At 36.9% G+C, this 21,549-nt stretch overlaps 1 protein-coding gene across 1 annotated transcript in view; it reads left to right on the top strand.

The window, feature by feature from the left end:
- Window positions 1-21,549, top strand: part of CUBN (cubilin) — a 284,271-nt gene that overhangs the window by 151,139 nt on the left and 111,583 nt on the right. The window contains exons 32-36 of the mRNA XM_074192929.1: window positions 3,542-3,698; window positions 11,312-11,425; window positions 14,353-14,463; window positions 15,939-16,067; window positions 17,166-17,298. Coding sequence (XP_074049030.1) covers window positions 3,542-3,698; window positions 11,312-11,425; window positions 14,353-14,463; window positions 15,939-16,067; window positions 17,166-17,298 — 644 coding nt within the window. The remainder of the gene's footprint in view (window positions 1-3,541; window positions 3,699-11,311; window positions 11,426-14,352; window positions 14,464-15,938; window positions 16,068-17,165; window positions 17,299-21,549) is intronic.

Below are 21,549 nucleotides of genomic sequence, written 5' to 3'. Positions count from 1 at the left end.
GTTCCCCCCACTCTCCTCCCAAGAGAGAAAGCCGAGGCCATAGGGGTCCCAGACCTTTACACAGACAGTCCAGAAGTTTGAGCTCAGAGAAGCCAGATGGCAGAGGCTCTCTTAAGAAGGCTTCTCCAAAGCCTGATTCAAGCCCTGCCAAGCTGGTTTAGGTGGGCTACCAGGTTAAAGCACTTGCCTTTGATCAGATAAATTGCTTCAGCCAAGGTTCATTTTTCTTGTAGTCCCCTGTAGCCTTTCTCCCTTCTGTCCATGATGCTGTCTCAGTTCCGAGGCTTCTTTACAAAGGGAGCTTCCCTCCCTGTCATTACCCTAAATATGGAGCCCTGATTTCCTACAGATCAAATCCAGAGTTACCTCAGTAAACTTCCCACTTCACTAGGAATACTTTCTTTTTCAGGGTCCTCAGAGTTGTGTCTCCTGGGGACTTCAGGCAGCTATAACTTTTGCGCTTTCTTTTAAAAAAAAAAGCAAAATAAAACAAAAAACAATTCTTTGGTATTTTTAACTAGAAATATATTCCCTGAGCCATGGGAATACCCACAGCTTTCCATTCTTCTACTCTGACTTTTTTCTTTTAAATCACATATGTATAAAAATGTTTCACCAGACACAGACACATTGGCCTTTGATCCCTATAGAGACAAGAGCTCTAAGAGCTAGGGTCAGAGTGAATGGAGCTTTGTCTCTGTGAATAAATATATTGAATAGTTCATGCTCCCATTCTGAAAGGGTGAGCTTCTTCTGCCACCAATCACCATGTCTGTGCTTTATCTTTTATTCCCCGAATTTCTTGCATCACAGTAACCCTCTCCTGGGCTCACCTTCCTTTCCCATTCCCTTGGGGGGGGGGATCTATTACGGTGCCCACTAGGGGAGGGAATAAGCATTAAGTAAGAACTACTGGGGGCCAGTACCTGTGCCAAGTACTTTACAAATATTTCATTAGATCCTTACCTTTGGAGCCAATGCTGTCATTATGCCCACTTTACAGTGGAGGAAACTGAGGCAGCCAGATTAGGTGACTTGTCCCAGGTCAGCAAGCTTGTAACTTTAGGGTCAGTTAATCCATGGAGATTAGAATGAATGACCCATACTGTATGTGTCTATAGAGATACTCATCTGGGTCAGCTGAGACTTCATGGAGGGAACTACTGCTCTAAAACTGAAGACTGTGAGGAATTGTCCCTGACTAATTGATTCTGGGTTGACCACAAAACTACCAGGGAATAAACAGAACAATCATAATTCTTCATAACCGTTTCTAATAGCCATTCCTACCCTTTCTGCTCTCCTTCAGATTTGGTGGATCTGTTCCATTGTTTCAGTCATGATACCATTTGGTTTATCTGACAAAGATGCTGGAGAGGGTCATTTCCTTCTCCAGCTCATTTTACAGATGAGGAAACTGAGGCAAATAGGGTATCTGAAGTCACACAGCTACTAAGTCTGAGGTTGGACTTGAACTCTTGAAGAGGAGTCTTTCTGATTTCAGACTCAGCACTCTACTCAGTCACACCACTGCCCCATGGCAGATTTGGATGTCACTAAAGAAATGTATTATTGAAAAAGAACATAGGCTAGTCATTTAGAGCCAGGTGGACAGATCACATTTTCCATTGGCATCTTTGCTAAGTTCAAAAGAACTTAACTAACTCAACTGTGGTGGATTTAAAGGAGGTGATGAACCAGAACCACATAAGATGCATTATGGCAAATGTCCAAGTCAGTGACATCACAAATCCTTAGAAGGACTGCATTATGATCAGAATGATTCTCACTCCCATTCATGTGTTCAAGAGAAAAAATCTTGCTTAAACTAGTAAGTAAATATTGAGTGACCAATCTTATGAATAACCAGTTTACAGTTTACACAAAGTAATCAATCCCTTTCCCCAAAAGAAATATATGTGGGAGCTTATTTAGTACATGGACAAGTGGATTATGATTCTGAAATCTTTAACAAGGGTTAAAGGTTTAATATTGTTGCAGTTATCCTGATGATTTTCTTACTTGTATTATTTAAATAAACTTAAGAAACTAGCACCCAAAATTCAAGGAACTCACTTTCCTTTAGATTACACATGCCTTTGTTAAAACACATCTGAAAAGATCATAAAAATAGTCTCGAAGACCTACTAGTCACTTATTCATTTATTCAGTCCAATTTAACAAAAATATTTTGTGTCTAAGGTGCAAAAGCATCGCACTAAGTGTTGTAGTGAATATGAAGATAAATAAGAAATACTTGTTGTTCTTAAGGAACATACAGGAAAATAAGATATGCCCAATTGTACTATATTAACAATAATAATATATAATTATAATAAGAGAATAAAGGTTTACAGAAGGATATTTTTCATAACAATATAGAATATTATACATTAGCCTTCACATCCCTGATATTCTCTACACCTTGTAGCTCTCTACCACTTCCATTCTCTCTTGTTCAACTTATCATGAAGAGAGAAAAGATTAAAGCAAGATCCAGATGGGCTTCCAGAAAGAGTGTAATTCCAACCAAGGAACCTTCACCATCCATCCTTCCAGTCATCCATCCATTCAGTATCTACTGTGTACATCATATTAAGATTGAGAGGAGCAGAGGTATTAACAAAGATGATAACATTGATAGAGGCCTCAGTAGTTCTCGGTATACTCTTAGAAGGGACTTCAAAAAATTATACCATCCCTTTTGGTAATCACAGATTCTTGTGACAATATGACAAGAAAGAAGTCCACTGTGATCAATCCTAAGAAGAATTTATAATTTTTTCAACCCTATCTTCATAGGGCTGAGAGCTGAAATCAACCAGCTAAATATTCTCATCCAGTCTCCTTATTTTACAACTGAAGAAATGGAAACTTCTTTAGACCAAAGTTTATCACTTACATATATGTATTTTATATATATATATATATATATATATATATATATATATAATATATCCATATCCATACAATATATATCTATACATACATACATACATACATATTTGTGTGTGTGTGTGTGTGTGTGTGTGTGTGTGTGTGTAATCTTTAGCTCAGGGAAGGGCACAGAAGGAGTTTTAAAGGGCACAATTGACTCCATCCCCATGACTCAAAGACATCATTGTGTTTTCTCTTCATTCAGTACCCAAGGCTGTTTTACAGTAATCTGGTACACAAGGCTTCCTTAGAGAAGTCCCATGAAGGGGTCTCCCCAACTCACATTCTCCCTCCTTACTTCTAAGACAATTATTTCTATAACTCAGGAATAATAGGCCAACTTATTAAAATTTCACCTTAATTTCTGACTCTGTGTTAATCAGCTTATTGGACAGTTTATATCAGTTTATCAGTTTCCTAAAAGATTATTGAGTTTCTCTCATCAGGAAGACTGTGATTTGTTGCCCATTGAAATCAACTGTGATGACTTTCACTTGATATCATTTATGATCTACTGTTGATGGACTTTATGAATGAATATCTGTTGATATTACTGAATCTTAAATGCTAAACATCTTTTCTGCCTTTTTCCACTTCTCTGAAGGTCTATGATGGTTCAGATGCAGCATCTGCTCTCCTTGTCAACTTTTGTGGAAGACAGCAACCCTTCCCCATTATCTCTTCAAGAAATACACTCTTTGTGAGATTTCAGTCCCCCAGTGCCAGCCAGAACAGAGGATTCCGAGCTCACTTCAGAGAAGGTATGTCCCACTGGGATATATTGTCATCTCTTCCATCTTTTGTACTTACAGACTCTCCTTTTCCTACAGATTGCTCTTGTTGCTCATCAGAAGTCAGGATAGTTCAAAGAAAATAGTTTATAAGAAGAACATGCTAACTCATCTGAATTGAATTTGATAGTAGTTCAACAGTTCTTAGTTGCTTACTGAGGAGTCCTCCTCAAAATTCTCCCTGTGGAGACTGAGGCAAGATTTCATAGTGCAGGGATTTGGAGGCACAGAATATGGGTTCAAAACTCAGCTCTGCTGCTTATGAGTAACTATTTAATTATTATAATTGGATTAAATTGTCTAATCTGTAAAATAAGGGATTGGACTACATGACCACTAAGGTCTCTTTCAGTTTTTAAATCTGTTATCCTATGAAAAAATAGCATCTTGTTACCATTCTTGTTTGTCTTATGTTTTTGACTCAAGATTAATTCTACTTTATGTAATTGCATAATACATTATGTAATCGCATTAATAATAATAACTGATATCTATTCAGTGCTTTAAGGTTTGCAAAATGCTTTATATATTATCTTCTTTGATCTTTATGACAGATTATTCCCTTATTTTCTTCATGGTATTAATTTGCTTATTGAGAGCAAGATTAATACTCTACACTGTTTATTTAAAAATCATTTGGTTTTTAAAATTTTGCTTCTATAAAATCATTAAAAACTGGTGAGATCAACAAAATTGATAACATACTTCTTTTATCTGGAGGCTTCTACTTTCTCCTGTCAGTTACATCTTTACTAGTTACCCTAACTCATAATATCCCCAATATTAGATCAAGCAAATTTTTTAATCATAATCTTTATCAATCTTATGGACTGATAAATACTTTGTAATGTCTCAGCTGTGTTTGCAGAATGGCATTGGAAGATAATTTTTCATATAAGAAATAATTCAGTGCTTTCTTCAATACATTAAAGGTCTCTGATTTTGTCAATGTGGGCACTTCTATCACCAATACAAATTATAACCACTCTTAGTAGAATATCTTCAGGGGTTGTCATACATGAAAAAATCCATCATCTTGTAGGCAATAGCTCAGTGCTACACATCTCCAAAATAGATGAGCTGGTTCTCATATACAAGACAAACAATCAATCATCCAGGCTCTCCTCTCAGCCTCTCCTGTAGTCTGATAGAACTTGTGGTGCCCTGGCAGAACCTTCAGGAAACCAAGGTCACTTTTTTAACACAAGAAAGCATCAGAAGAGAACTTTGATGAAAAACCAAATATGTCTAATTTCATAAATTCATACTTTTAAAAATATTGATTATTTAAACAAGAAACTTAAGTGTAATTTAAAAGGGAAAGCTGTGAAGTTTAGTCCAATATCAACTTTAGTAGTATTGTAAAATATGTGTGGTTTTTCTCATTAATTTCTCTTATTTCTTGATCTCTCTTAGAAGTTGGTGTCACTCCCTGTTAGTCTCTTTAATTTGGCCATTTTGACCAGAAATGGGCCAGAGACGTCTGAGGCTTTTATGGCTCTGAATCTGGAGGCAGCAAAACTTAAAGGTTCCCACAAAAATATATATTATTCTGAGTAGAGGGATGTCCTAAAGGCCACAGAGGCTAAGGGAACCTTCATAATTAGAAGACTATTGAAACTTAATGAAATATGGAACCAGAATAGTGAGGAATTAATAAAAAGAGAAATAAAAATTTTGTTGGAAAGAAAAGAGATTGATATTAGAAATGAAAGTACACTCAAGCAGGAGATTCCTTGAAAATTAGAACAGACCAAGCAGAAGTCAATGACTCCATGAAACAATAAGAAATATTAGAACAAAATTTTTTAAAAGGAAAAAGTGGAAGAAAAAATAAGATATCTGCTCTCAAAATAACTCACTTTGAAATCAGGTCAAGGAGAGATAATTGGAAAATCATCAGACTCCCATGAAAGAAATCAATCTGGATACACTATTTTGAGAAATTATAGATGAAAACTTCCCAGATATTTTAGAACTAGAAGGCAAAATAAAAATTAAAAGAATATAACAATAATCTCCTAAAAGAAACCCCAAAAGGAAAGATCCCAGGAATGTTTTAGCTAATATCCAGAGCTCTCATATAAAAGAAAAATTACTACAAGCATCCAGAAAGAAGTTCAAATACCAAGAAGTACAGTCATGATCACATAGAGCCTAGTCACCTCTACTATAAATAAGAAAATCTTGCTATACATTATTCTAAATTGGGAAAAATGGATACAAGCTTACAACCAAGAACAGTATCCTAAAAAAACTGAGTATAATCCTACAGGGGGAAAATGAAGCTTGAATGAACTATAGGACTTTCACATTTTCCTGAAGAAAAGTCCAAAGTTGAGCAAAAACTTTGAAATGCAAAATCCAATCAAGAGAAACCTAGAAAAGTAAATGTATTTGAGCTTTAAGTAAAGGAGTTATAGAAAATGATAATGTGCTAATACTTTAATGGGTTAAAAAAAGTATTCCTTCAGAAATATAAGGTCTTCAAAGAATATTTAAGAAATAAAATAAAACGGGAGTGGCTAGGTGGCACAGTGGATAAAGCACTGGCCCTGGAGTCGGGAGTACCTGGGTTCAAATCCAGTCTCAAACACTTAATAATTACCTCGCTGTGTGGCCTTGGACAAGCCACTTAACCCCTTTTGTCTTGGAAAAAAAAACCTAAAAAAAACAAAGAACTAAATAAAACAAAAAGAATTTGGATTGGTTCTGTTCCATTCATTTTAAGGGGGGGGGAGTCAATCAGTCATTGAATAAGTATTTATTAAATGTCAACTGTATACCAGATATCATATAAGATCCTAGAGATACAATTAATGAATGAAATATACTTTCCTTGAAATGAAATTACAGTCTAATTGTGGAGATAACAAATACATACAAAATATTTATGACATTTAAATAGATATATGTGTTATATATTTATATGTGCTATATATAGCTTTATTCATGGCTGAATATACTTTTTTCAAATAAGTTTTTATTGTCTTTTTTAAACCACTGCAATCTCCTTCTTTTCTCTTTTTCTCCCAGACAGCCATGTCATATAACAAAATTTTAAAGACAAAAAAATAAAAAGAATTTAAAAATAAGCATAATTCTTCAATGCATAAAAGTCTGAAAATATGTGCAATGTACCTATTCCCTTCCCTGCTTAACAGAGAAGTTTCATTATAGTCTTTTCCCATTAGATTGTAAGTGCCTTAAGGGGAGGAACTATTTTTCTTATTTGTATCTCTCTCATTTAGCAGTTTTGGGCATATGGTAGGTACTTAATAAATATTCATTAATTTGAATTAGGAAACTTGTGGTCTCCCATGTCTCCAAAAGGTACAAGATAGAATCTTCTCATATTTCTCTTTTTGACTTATAATTATTCTCTTTTTTCAAGACAAACGGGGTTAAATGACTTGTCCAAGGTCACTCAGCTAGGTAATTGGTTAAGTGTCTGAAATCGAATTTGAACTCCAGTCCTCCTAGCTCCAGAGCCAGTACTCTATCAACTGTGCCACCTAGCTGCCCCAATTATTCTTTATAATTTTGCAAAATTCACTTTTGACTTTTTTGTTTGTTCTTTTCATTTACATTTTCATTATTTATTAGGTGTATTATTTTTTCTCTGCCTATTTCATTCCATTTCCAAAGCATACATCATGTTTTATGGCATAGTAATGTTTTAATGAATCTGTTTTTAGCCATTCCTTGTTCAGTAGGCATCAACTTTTCCAGTTCTTTGTTATCACAAAAAATATTCCTATGCACATTTTGTTTATATAGGAGCTTTCTTCTTTACAATGCCCTCTTTGACATATAAATACAATAATGAAATCTCTTGGTTAAAAAATGTATGAACATTTTAGTCATATTATTTGTATAATTCCAAATCATTTTTCAAATAGCTGTTCTGATTGACAGCTCTACCAACAACATACCAATGAATCTATTTTTCCATACCCTATTCAATAAGGACTAATCCCATATTATAATTTTTGCCAATTTGCAGGACATGGGATGAAATTACAGAGCTGTTTTGAGATTTGCATTTCTCTTATTATTCATGATTTGGACCATTCTGTTATGTAATTATTAGTGTTATTGTTTGATTATTTCAGTTTTTTTCTGACTCCATTTGGGGTTTTCTTAGCAAAAATACCCGAGTGGTTTGCCATTTTCTTCTCTAGCTCATTTTACAGATGAGGAAACTGAGGCAAATGGGATTAAGTGAACTCAGGAAGATGAGTCTTCCTGACTCCTGGGCCAGTACTATCTACTGAAATACTTTAATCTGTCCAAATGGAATTATTAATAGTTTCCAATTCTTCTTTGAAAAATATTTATTCATTTTCTTAGATCACATATCTATTGAATATAAAGTTAATGAATACATTCATCTCTATCTATCTCTATCTCTATCTCTATCTCTATCTCTATCTCTATCTCTATCTCTATCCATGTCCATATCTATATCTATCTATATAGCTAAATAGGCATGTAATAGTTATATGGAAAAGGAATATTGTATAGAAAGGAGAGTGCTTACTGACTAGGGGAAATAAGGGGGGAGGGAGAAAAAGGGAAAGGGGAAAGCCGGGGTTTAGTCTGAGTTACATGAAGAAAAAGAAGGCTGCTGGCAGTTGAGAGAACCATGAAATTCTTCCTGCAGAAGACAGGGGTTCAAGCAGTGCTTCTAAAGTAAAGAAAGGGACTCTAGCAGACAGACTCTGTAAGGAGAGATTGTTTTCCCAGCATGGGGCATGACTAGTGCAAATAGACAGGAACAGGAGTGGAATGTTGTATTTGAGAACAGAAAGACTAATATCCAGGGAAGTTGGGACTATATTGTTCAAGGTTTTAAAATCAAAATACAGAAGTTCCTATTTTACTCTAGAGGCAATAGGAAACCACTGGAATTTATTGAGTAGAACAAACTCATGGTCAGGTTTAGGTTTAGGAAAATTACTTTGGCATCAATTTGTGGAATGGATTAGAGTGGTGAAAAACTTGAGACAGAGAGATTAATTAGGAAGCTGCTGGAATAATCTAGAAATAATAAATCAAGAGGTTGATAACAACCAGAACTAAGGTAGATGTATGAGTGTAGGGATGGTGGCAGATGTGAGGGTGTTGTGAAAATAGAAACAGTAATATTTGACTACTGATTGGGTTTATGGAGTAAAGGAGAGTAAAGAGTGCAAAATAATACTCAGAAGTCTGAAAGGAATGTGGTGCCTATAAGAGAAGGGGGGGAATCCAGAAGAGTTTCTTGTTGTTTAGGGTGGAAGGAAGATAATAAATTCACTTTGGGATATGTTGAATTTAAGATGTTCTCGGAGATAACCAGTTGAAATGTCCAGACGTGTGAAAGCTGAGGTCAACAGAGAAGCTGAATTTATATGTATGCATATATATGTCTGTATTTCAGAACAAATGACTGAGTATAGAATGAAACACTTCAATTAAAAATCACTAATATTGACCTCATTACTTCTACCTTCTTCTTCATAAAGAGGGATAGCAGAAATAATCTAATAAATTATGCTAGAGAAGACTTCTTACTTTATAATCCTAATCATGAATGTGAATGAGGCCAACTTACAAAACAAAAGAGAGTAGCAGAATGGATTAGAAAATAGAATAAAACATTGTTTTCAATAACCATATTCAAAGCATATAGATTCACACAGGTTCTAAATAAGAGAGCACAGAAGAATTTATTGTGCTTCTGGTGAACTAAAAGAAATGGGAGTAGTAAGCATGATCTCAAACAAAGGGTGGTATATGCATGTAATGAATTATTATTTCATTGTTAAGAAGTTAGAAAAGAGATGATTTAATTAAATCTTGGTATGCCTTGTTTTAATGATTCAGACTGAAATGAGCAGAACCAGAAGCACAATGTATATAATAATAACAATACTGTAAAAAAAACCCAAGGACTTTGAATTACTTATGAGTGTTTATCAATGCAATGACCAATCATGTTTCCAATGGACTCATAATGAATGATGTCCTTTCCCTGACTGTGAAGTGATGAGTTCAAGATGAGAAAGGACATGTATTTTCAGAGATGGACTGAATCCATGATTTTTATTTGACCAGGAGAAAGGGAGTAACAATGGTAATGTAAAAATGAGAGAAGAAAAAGAAAATAGAGCATTAAAACATTTACTTAAATGTACAGTAGAAAACAGAAAAAAGGTTTAAGCAAGATAACTTTGAAAAGTTGAATTTCTTTTGAATTTTAAAAAAGGAAGCTCTGGGTTGAAGAGTAACAATTTTATTTAAAGTTCATAAAAGTTCATGCTCCTATATTTTGGGGTGTTTCCTCCCCCAACAAAAAAAAGCTCTAGACCAGAAATCAAGGGACATGAATTCTATTCCTGACTTTGCCACTGTTTCAGTTCAAGAACCATTTAAGTATCTTAGTCTAGATTTCTTTATTTATACATTGTAATTGTATTTGCTCTTACCCTAGATGATTTTTAAAGTTCCTCTAGCTCTAAGATTATATGACTTCATTTCAGGGACTTCCTAGAGAATGTAATGTCAAATGGATTTGATTTCCCCAAAGAATATTTCATTTACTTTGTTTTGCCTCTGAATCTGACTTGACATTGGTATTAGTTAAGAAAAGATAATACAAGGGCAACTAGGTGGCACAGTGGATAGAACACTGGCCCTGGAGTCAGGAGTACTTGAGTTCAGATCCAGCCTCAGACAGCCTAGCTGTGTGACCTAGGGCAAATCACTTAACCCATTGCCCTGCAAAAACAAGAAAAATTAAAAAAAAAAAGAAAAGATAATTTTTGGAGGTCTATATGTTTTTAAAAAATTGATAGTTCAAAAATAATCCCTGTGAATTGACAAAATTCAATCTTGGTGCAAGATATATTGACCAATCACCCTTGAAAGTATAGTTATATTCCATGCTTCTTTTAAGTTTATAAGGGTATTTATTTATTATGTTGTTCTAGAAAGATAGTTACATATGCATCTGCAGAAATCCAAAATGCAGATATTTTTCTAAAATAATGTAACTTAGATCTCCTTCAGTTGCTTCCTATTTTTTTTCTCCCCTTCCAAAAAGGATAGCTTATTTGTAAAGTGAATCCCTTTCTAGCAATATTTTATGTATGGGTAGAGTTAGGCAATCAGGCCAGACCTTTGTGGTAATTATTCAGCCAATTGATTGCCTCCAAATCCATAACTTTGCTCCACTTCTCCCTTCCTGTATATGAGATTATTATTACAAATGTCAATTATCCTAACAATTTCCCTTAGGCTAATATGCAGCTGGAAAAAAGACTATCTTTGAAAAATACTTCAGAAGTCAGGATAATCTCTGCGTGTTTCCATTCTCCATAACATTCAGCCCTTGGTATTTCCATAGTCAGTAGCAATCTGTCTTTTATGTCTGTCTGTCTGTCTGTCTGTCTATCTATCTATCTATTTATCTCTCCTTTCTATCTTTTCTATTATTTGTTTGTTCTATCTATATTCTGTTTGCCTTCTATTGATCACCTATCTAAATATATTATACATATAATTAATATATCAAAATGTATATGTTTTGTTCTCAGCCTGTGGAAGCCTCATAGTCACTGATTCTATTGGTTCTATTTCCTCTCCTTTGTTCCCGGCCAAGTACCAAAATAACCAAAACTGTAGCTGGATCATTCAAGCTCAACCTCCATGTAAGTTTTTTAAAAAAAACAAACCTCACAAAAACATGTCTGTGGGAAAGTTAGCTGGATGACTAATATCCTTATCTCCTCTATGCTAACAATGAGAAATCTTTCCTCTGCTTCTTTAGGAAGTCCTGCATCCTGATGAGGCAGAGAACAAAAATGGTCTAATCTGCCAGGGAGGACAACGTGTGTGTGTGTCTGTGTGTGCATGTCTGTGTATGTATGTATGAGTATGTGTGTACACACATGTGCTTTCATAAACATATACACACACCCTTGCAGACACTACCCAAAGGAAAAAACAACTTTGCAGTAGCATCCAATACAGGACACCAGAAGTCAGAACAGCAGTTTATCTGACAAAAAAGTATTAACTAAACATGCCAAGCAAACACTCAACAAATAGCTGTAGAAGAATGACAAAGATATCCAAAGTTAGAAAATTATGAGCATAAGGATAATAGAACTCTAAGTCTGCAGATCTTTTATTAAATTTAACCATCACTTTTTAACAAGCTATGTCCTAGGGTTTTAGACGAAAAGAAGACAATTGCTGCTCTTAAGGAGCTTATATTATACCAAGGTGAGACAAAACAAGCATAGATAAATAGAGGATTCACACTAACTAATGCAGTTATATTATAATAACTGGGGATCAGTAAAGGCCTCTTGAAAGACTTTATATTTGAGCTGAGCCTTGAAGAAGATTCCAAGATTGGAGGTGAGAAAGAAGAATTTTTCGATGTTGGAATCAGTGGAAATAGGGAGCTTTGGTGGAAAACTAGGTGTGAGGGGTAAAGATAACAAAGAATTCCTTTTTTGGATGTATTGAGGTTAAGATGTCAATAATAGGGGCGGCTAGGTGACATAGCGGATAAAGCACCAGCCCTGGAGTCAGGAGTATCTGGGTTCAAATCCGGTCTCAGACACTTAATAATTACCTAGCTGTGTGGCCTTGAGCAAGCCACTTAACCCCATTTGCCTTGCAAAAACCTAAAAAAATGATGTCAATAATATATCTAGAAAAAAACTATAATCTAGGTATTAGTAGTATGTAATTGAAATCCAGGAGATATATCAGTGCTATAAGAGAAATCTAGAAGGCCTTGGGAATGCTCAAACTGAGAGGACAAGAGATGGATGATGATCTAGTGAAGAATACTAAGGAGCAGAGATATTTCAAAATTCTTAGGACTAGTTAGAATATAAAGATAGTATATATCAATATAAAATAAACTAGTTATAATATATCTAATTATGCTAGAGAGGACTAGTTATAGTATAATATATAGGAACAGAAGAGGTTCCCATTCATTGATGAGATGGTCACAGTTGCTGGGGTTAAAGGTAGAGTGGCTTCCTATATTGCTAAGGCTAAGTTTATAGGAGTTAGACCCTAGATGTTGACATTGTATTCAGTCAAATGCATTAGAACAATCATGAAACTCATTTCCATTTAGTTCCTTGTGGTCTTCTCAGGAGGGCCCAGACCATCTGGGACCCATCTAAGCTGTTTTTAAGCTTCATCATATATGATGACCCTGGTCGCCCATATACAGACCTTCTCTTAAGCCCAAAGTCTCTTGACTGTATCCATGTAGACCTGCCTGCCAATCCCTTGTTTTTCCAAACAGTTCAGGTGAGGTGGGGCACTTAATCAATGAGTTTCCATAAGGAAAACCCTAAATCCAAATCAGCTAATTAAAAAGCTCCTTTTTCCTGCATGGAGGTCCAGGCTCTTTTCATATCAGTTCCTTATTACAGTTGCAAGTTTAGGGTTAACAGTTCTGCAGGAACTTTGATTGGCATGGATAAACTGGGAGAGGATGATGTCATCTCCAGCCAATCCGAGTTCAGGAGGGCGGAACCTCAGAGAACCCCCTGCCAGAGTCGGACACTCAGATAAAGGAGGCCCAGGGCCTCCAGCATCGGCCTTTTCAGCCCCTTGTTATTTTTCTAATGAGTTTCCAACCATTTAGATTAGGGACCTCTATGACCCCAACTGTGGGCACAGCCAGGAAAGGAAGTGGCTGGAAGAGATCTCACCCTGAAGATTAGGGCCCCTGAAAAAAAACAACAAAAGGAAAATGGACCCAAGCACAGAGAGTCCTGGGAGGGATTCAAAGCTCCCTTTATTAAGCTCTGACCCTTCAGGCATTGGTTCTTCTTTGTAGAAGTAAAGCAAAACTCTAGGGTTCAGTGTGTGCCAGTTCAGGAAGGGTATTGTGTTTTCTTTTACATAAACAGAATTAGAATATAAGGAAAGACCTTCTATTCTTAACCAAAATTCCTACTGGAAAAATAGACAGCTGTAGCCTGTGGAAAAGAATGGCAAAGCTGGGTCTAATCAGCATATAGTTGAAACTTGATTGCATGTCCCTCCTTCAGCTTTCTCCCAATTCCCTCTGGTTTCCATTTTACTGAGTGACAGCCCATCTCTTGTTTTTCCCTCTAGACTCTTTGGAAGCAGCATAGGATATTGTTCTTCCAATGAGAAGTCTGTATTATCCTGTAAAACAGATACCCAAGCATTGTGAAAGTCTAGTAAGGGAGGCCTTAAGAGTAAAAGTGTTCCCACCCCTAAGCCAACAGAATCTTGGTTCATATGTACTAATATGTCCCCTGCCCTCTCCTTTCCAGGAGAACCCAAATTCTGAAAGTCCATCTACCTTCCCTCTACCTCTCTGTGTGGACAGGCCCAACTCATTAAATTTGTCCCTGAAGTAGCTTAATTCACAATTACCTAATGAGTCCTTCCTATGTTCTGTAGAGCAACTAATAAGAGTCCCCTCACCAAAAGAGAATCATTTTGTTCCATCCTTCTCCTGGCCACAGTAACAAAAACCACCCCTATTGTCTCTGGACAACTTTAGAGACCTCTTGTTCCCAAATGATTAAGGAAGCTTTTAACTTTGTCTTCTTCTCTGTTCCAGTCAATCACATCACCCTCTCATTTACTGACTTTGAACTTGAATCCAGCTCCAACTGTTCACAGGACTTTATAGAAATTTTGGATGGCAACGATTATGATGCACCTCTCCAAGGTAATACTTCCTTTGCCTTTATTTAACTTTATGCTGTTATTGGGGAAATTGTATAGCTAATTGCTTTTCAAGGTGATAGTGATTTATGGTCATTGCATTTTCAGAATCCTTCTCCATAGCTATAAAAAATATGAAACCCAAATTAAAAACAAAAACTTTGGAGGTATGCAAAATTTGTTTTAAAAAACCACAGAATTGCTCAGAAAATGGATAGGATTTCCCATTTGCAGTGTCAAGGCAAAATTTGCTGGAGAAGGTGTCTGTGGGGCTCACAAAGATCATTTCAGTCTGGACAGTTAAGCTAATTAGGATAGATAGGATAGATGGATGGATAGATAACAGTTAAGACCAGATAATTTAAATTCTGGAGACTGTTCAAGAAACATGGATTATCTTAGCTATCTTTGCATATATTCATTGGGTTGTGTTTTTAAAACCCTTAGAAACAGGAGATAGCATCTTAGCAATAGGAAAAAATGACTTCAGTTTTGAATACATTCATGTCAGGAATCTTTCTTCTAGCTGTTACATTGATATTTAAATGAATTTCTTCTGACTTTATTCCCAAAAGGACATGGAAACAACTGTCTACCTTCTTCTGCATTAGAGACTTTCTTATTCTTAAAGATGCTTTCCTTCCTGATTCCTATTGCATTTCCCTAGATCTTAGTGATTTTTCAAGCTCTTCAATCAACCTTGTGCTCTTTATACATATTCCATGGTAGACAACAACAGCCACAGAAAGGGGGCAGCTGTTATTATAGATAACTCATTATTAGCCTCTCTGAGGGACTCACTTTAGGTGGGTCAGAAGCATGCCGGTGTATTTAATACTTCATCCCAGACTCAGGGTCATCCTGTTATTTGTTATGGGCCCCAAACTTTCGCCTTTCTTGTAAACAGTTTCTGATCATTTGATTGTTTCATTGAATTTGTTTCCCATTGATTTAAGTCTCTGAATTCTGGTTCAGTCTTCTTGTTCCTCCAAATGTGGTCCTACAAACTCAACAAGGATGTTCCCTATCCCATCATTTGAGTCTCAAATGACACAATCTCTAGTACCTCTCTTCAAAGGTAGTTTTATTTATTATTATACTGTTCATAGTTCATAGTTCATAGGGTTTTAAAAAAATGCTTTGCCACATTTTCTCCTATCCTCCACCTTCCCCCTACATGTTCCTGGTTCCTTTTTGACCCTGCTTGTGTAATAGGATTTATGGTGGCCAATTCACTCTAAGAATCTTCATTATCATGATGCTAATTTGCTAACTTGCCTTTTGCAAATGACTTCCATTGTTGTTAGCTATTCCCAAGTCCATCCTAATGTTCAGATAAATGGTGCCAGGCTACAAACCTCTTTAGGAGAACTTAATCCAGTGACAAGGTGAGGAAGGATTGCAGGAATAATGACATTCATCTGATCTACTGTTCTTTGTCCTATAATGCTTCATTCTCCTTGTCATCCTGTTACTTAGGCCGATACTGCGGCAGAAACATGCCTCCACCTGTCACCTCCTTTAGCAATTCCCTGACTGTGAAGTTCATCTCTAATGCCAGAGTCAATTTTGAAGGTTTTCGTGCTACTTACACTGCATCTTCATCAGGTAAGACATTTGCAAACAACTTTATCAAGCCCATGGAAATTTGAATCCATTGGAAATGGGGTCCAGCTTCATTTTATTTCATAAACAAAAGGTTGTTGTGGTTTGTCCTTTGTTCTCAAAGAGGACCATGACATCAAATGAATTGGGTTTGACTGAGGGGCTTCTGTGCTAAGGCACCAGCCTCACTTTCTTCTCTGGAGCCACCTGGATCCCATGGCCAGATATGGATCAGAGAGACCAGAGATGAACCTGGATGCAGTGGAAGACCTTGGCCTTTTTGAGCTAGGATCTTTAACTTCTCTCTCTCTCTCTCTCTCTCTCTCTCTCTCTCTCTCTCTCTCTCTCTCTCTCTCTCTTTGATTGAGGCAAAGCCCATCCAAAGATTAAGGCTAGGTATTGTTCTGAGTTGCTGAGGGTTGAAGTAGACCAGATGTTTGCACTAAGACAGGAACCAACATAGGGTTCCTTGAGAATGGGAGTGGGGTTGGGGAGACACAGGCTGCCCATGGAGCTATGACCTGGGCTAGGTCAGAAATGAATCAAATCAAAGGTTCTGAATAAGGATCAGGTCCATGAGAGACTATTCAACCTCTAGCCAAGGTGGGAGACAGAGTCTGTGTGATGCAATAAAATACAAATATTTCCCCATTTTACATTTGAGGAAACTGAGACTTTGAGACATTATGTAATTTTCTCAGGGTCTCCCAGGAAATGAAAAAAGCAGGATTTGAGACAAGATCTGAATTCAAACCCAGCCTTGCATTCTCTGCCTTTTGTTGATGAGAAACTGGCAGCTCCTTCCTCCTTGTTCATTATTCTTTTGAGATGACAGAACTTTTCAGAGACTCTATTCCTTGCTTGGTTTGATTAAAGTTCTTCAGTATTATGGATTTCCTGGTTTGAGTCCTGAAAGAGCAGAGATATGACCACATTCAGCAATAATGCTAAATTGTAATCTCATATCCTGAATAAATGTATATTGACTAACAAGGAAAAAGGCTATATCCTTTGTAAAAATTTCTTTAAAGCTCTTTTTTTGTTTTGCAGTTGGGTCTTTCCTCTGGTCTTTACCTTTTCCCTCTCTGTCTCTCATTTCAGCCTGTGGTGGTGCTTTCCATATGGTAGAAGGAGTCATCAGCAGTCCCAGCTACCCGGATATTTATCCTCCTAATGTGGAATGTGTTTGGAACATCCCTAGTTCCCCTGGAAACCAACTCCAGCTGTCTTTCATGTAAATCCACATGGGGTGGGGGAGCATTGTTTCAGTGTTTAGTTCAATTAAGTCTGTAGGCAGGAAAAACTTTGTTTACTGGAAAAGTATTTACTTTCATTAATTTGAAAAGAAAATGTTGTTGGGACTTTAGGGAATCTACAGCTAGTTTTCTTATCTGTCAGTCATAGCTGCTGTTATCAAGACAGATATTCCAGGGAGAAGGAAGACAAAGATCCATGAAAAATGCTACCAAATCAAAAGAGAGAGAACTTTCTGTAGACCCCTCTGTAGATCCCCTTTGGGCTTCCAGAACACTAGAATTGCCTCCTTGCTTCAAAACTGAATCTTTGGAAGAATTGCCTTCAATGTTCTCTTTCAGCACTGATCCTACCAAATTTGGTTCTAGCCCTTCTCTATTGGAGCCCACCTGGAGAATGTGCTAGGCCACAGGGACAGGATGGCAGGCTCGAGGGTACGCTAATGCCCACAGAATGTGTTGGGCTACAGAGACAGGATGGCAGACTCTAGGGTACTCTGGAGCCAGAAGAATGTTCTGGGGCACAGGGACTGGAAGGCACTTTTTATGGCACTCAGGTTTCAGTGCTCCCCCACCCCCAGCCACATACACTGTTCTTTAAGTGACTCATGTTTGACCACGTTCATCATGTCTATAAAGTCAGTCAAGGGAGGCAATGTAGTGTTCCTTCCAAGGAAGGAGGCAGATTTATTAAATGTCTGTTCTGTGCCAGCCATTGCTGAGTGTTTTATAAATATTATCTTAGTTGATCCTCACAAAAGCCCTAAAAAATGAATTATCCCTAGTTTGCCATTGAGGAGATTGAATGATTTGTCCAGTGTCAGAGAGTTTGTAAGTGTGTGACACTGGATGTAAACTCAGATCTTCCTGACCCCTAGCTCAGTGTTCATAGACTGAACCACCTAACTTCTCTAAGTCCTGGATCTGAGTCCTGGTCATGCCGTGTCCACCTGGGTGACCTTGGGCAAGTCTCTGGGCTTAACTTCCCTGGGCTTCAATTTCCTCATCAGTAAGATGAAAGGCTTGAGATCTATAACCTCTGAGATCTCTTTCAGACCTAAATCTACAGTCCTATGTATGTGTGGTCAGTCTGAGCCTTAGCATTGAGCTTAGTAGTAGAACAGATGGGGTGAATATTTGCCAGCCAGTGGAATCTTTACTCACCATGGACGGCTCCCTGTAGAGCCTCACCAATCTTCATTAGCTGTCACTAAAATTCATGAGATCTTTGAAACAAGAACCTTGAACTCTGAACAGTCATATTGGTTGGTGCTATGACCATAGTGAATGTTTAGCAAGTAGCAAATTGATGATAGTGTTTCTTGTATATTTTATACTCAAAAAGTGATTCACTGTTCTGTACTTATATTAGTCATATCTCTCATGGTTTTACTAGGCTCAAATTTTGAAGACTGTGCTTTCCATTCTATAGTAGAGGAAACGGAGGCAAAAAGATAAGAGGTAACCATATTGTCGTAGGAAAAACTCACCTGGTCACTACATAAAAATTGCTGCCATATTCCTCATGTAAAATGGATAAATTCTGGACCTGTTTTCAATCACAGTTAGCAACTTATTTATTTATTGAGGACTTAATATGTGGTAGGCATTGTGCTTGGTGGTGGGGAGACAAACAGAAGAGGAAAAACAATCCCTGCCCTCAGGGAACTTACATGCTAATAGGGGAAGCTGAGAAAATGGATGAGGAGGATGAGAAGGATGAAGGGATCTGATCCAGGAGGCATTTTAAACAATTGCAGAGAACCATGAGTTAGCCAGAAGACCAAGACATAGTTGGCCTCTTAGTTAAAATGGGGGTTCTGCAAGGAACCAGCCAATCAATAGGAGACACTTGAAGGATACAGGGCATTCCATTGTGAGATGTTCTGGAGTGGAGTGCGTTTTCAGGGTGAGTAGGTTTCTGTAGATCATCTGCTTCAGAAAGTTCTGATTACTTCTTTGAAAAAAAATGAATCAGATGATGGTGATTCATTATTCACATGGCTTAGAATTGTATTAGATGAAATATTAAAGTTAATCAAATGAAGTTATCCTATCTGCTTGGAACGCTAAATGAGAACTGGCAATCATATGGTTATCGCCTGACCAAAAAAGGCCTCTTTTTTTATTAAGAAACTCAGATATTTCCTGAAATTGTGATTTTTATCCACTGCTTTTCTGCTTTCAAAAAGCCCTGTACTTTCTAAGAGATGTAATCCTTATGTTCCTGAATCATTTGCCCTTAAATTAAGAAAATGTCAAAGTTAATATGAAGTCCTAATCTTCAAAACTTTTGGAATCCAATTAAGCTTATGTGTTTTGGTTAAAGATAAGAATTTCCACTTGAACACCATTACTATTCTGATTTTTAAACTCTGAATTAGTTCTAAGAAGGAAAAAAAACCCTACTTGCCTTTTACTCTTTCATAAACACTGAGCAGAAGCTATTGCACAGCAAAAAAAGAAAAAAAAACAAATTGTTTTTGAGAATAGATTTGACATTTGTGTTGTACTGATGGGTTAAGAGTTTGGTTTAACAAAATTTATTTTGTAAAAGGAACAATATTATAGATGCTAATTATTGAAGAATGTCTTTATTGGAGGACCTGAGGGTTAACTTTGAATCAAACTGAAGTATATCCAGATGGGTAGCTGGATCTAGTTCATTATGGGTTGTGTGAACTAGAAACATATGAATCAGATTATGTATTTAGAAAAAAAAACCATTGGGATGTGAGTGTTGTGGTTGGTTAGGGTGGGGAAGAAAAAAATGGAGGAGAAAGCCATGGTAGAATCAGCAAGAAATGAGAAGAAACAAAAATCTGCGAGAAGAAAAATGTATTTTGTACAGTAAATACTTCAGGAATGTCCTGGACGTGCTATTTCCACATTCATAATGTACTTTGGAAAAGCAAATATGATTGGTTCAAGTTCAAGAACAAATGAAATTTTATAATGAGAAACAGTAGGGAATTGTACTATTTTTATTTTGTGGAACATTTTGAAAGGGACCCTGGGCTAAGCATAGTAGGAGAATGGGTGAAATTTGCTTAAAAAAACAGCCAGAACCAGAGCCATACTAATGAATGTGACAGGTGTTTTCTGGCTGCCTTAAATACCAGCACGGGAAAAGGTAGGTCTGATGGCTAAGCTGGCCTCCCGTGGGAAATGGGGAGTGGGAAAACACCTGAGAGACTCTAATTAGAATTTTTAAAAAGTTTGAGTAATCTTTAGAAGAAAAAAAGAACTGAGTTTTGGGGTGTACATAAAAGTGTGTCATCTAAACATGTATGTATGGATGCATATTACATGAAATATACAAAATATACAAAAATACTAAATCCATATACATGTGCATTAAACACATATAAATATACATACAATCCATATATCCTAAAACTGAGGGTTTTTCTCTAAAGAGAATTTAAACATTTTTTAAAAGTCTAATTTAGAGTCTAATGGGTGTTTTTCCACCCTCCATTTCCCAAAGGATGCCAGTTCAATCATTAAATCTACCTTTTTCTCATGCTGGTATTTAAGAAGGACAGACACATGGTATTTTTATGAGTGTAGCTGTGGTTCTCTTTACCAGTTATGCATGGGAGTTTTCTGAAGGTAGCTTGCTTGGCACATTTCAATTAACCTACCTCCTGGGCAGCTAAGTGACACAGTGGGTAGAACACCAGCCCAGAAGTCAAGAGGAGCTGAGTTCAAATACGGCCTCAGACACTGGACACCTACTAGCTGAATGACCTTGGGCAAGTCGCTTAATCCTGACTGCATTGCATCCAGAGCCATCTCCAGTCATCCTGATTCATAGCTGGCCACTGGACCCAGTTGATTCTGAAGGGGAAAGTAAGGGTGGAGACTTAGCACAGCCCCCCCCCCCCCAATCCAATATACTTGCATGTCATGGAATCATCTCTCTGATGTCATGCCCTTCTTTGAGAACAAAGAACAAATAACAGCACATCCTGGGTAGATTAAATCATCTCAATTTCACTCCTTTGCTGCTTTCAGAATCACAAGAAAAGAACTTGAGCCAGTTTCACAGGTGGTGATCTGATACAGTCCAGGTAAAGCTGGCTTTATAAGGAAGGTCAGAGTACCAGCTCGACCACACCCACTGTGACGTGAGCAGGTGAAGAAGAGTCACCTGCTAAAAGGTGGACAGGTATCTCTATTGTGTTAGACTAGTGACAAGAACCAACATGATGAGAAGGAAAGAGGGA

This window comes from Macrotis lagotis, chromosome 7, assembly GCF_037893015.1.
Source record: "Macrotis lagotis isolate mMagLag1 chromosome 7, bilby.v1.9.chrom.fasta, whole genome shotgun sequence".
NCBI classification, from domain to species: Eukaryota; Metazoa; Chordata; class Mammalia; order Peramelemorphia; family Peramelidae; genus Macrotis; species Macrotis lagotis.
This window is presented reverse-complemented; position numbering and strand designations above follow the sequence as displayed.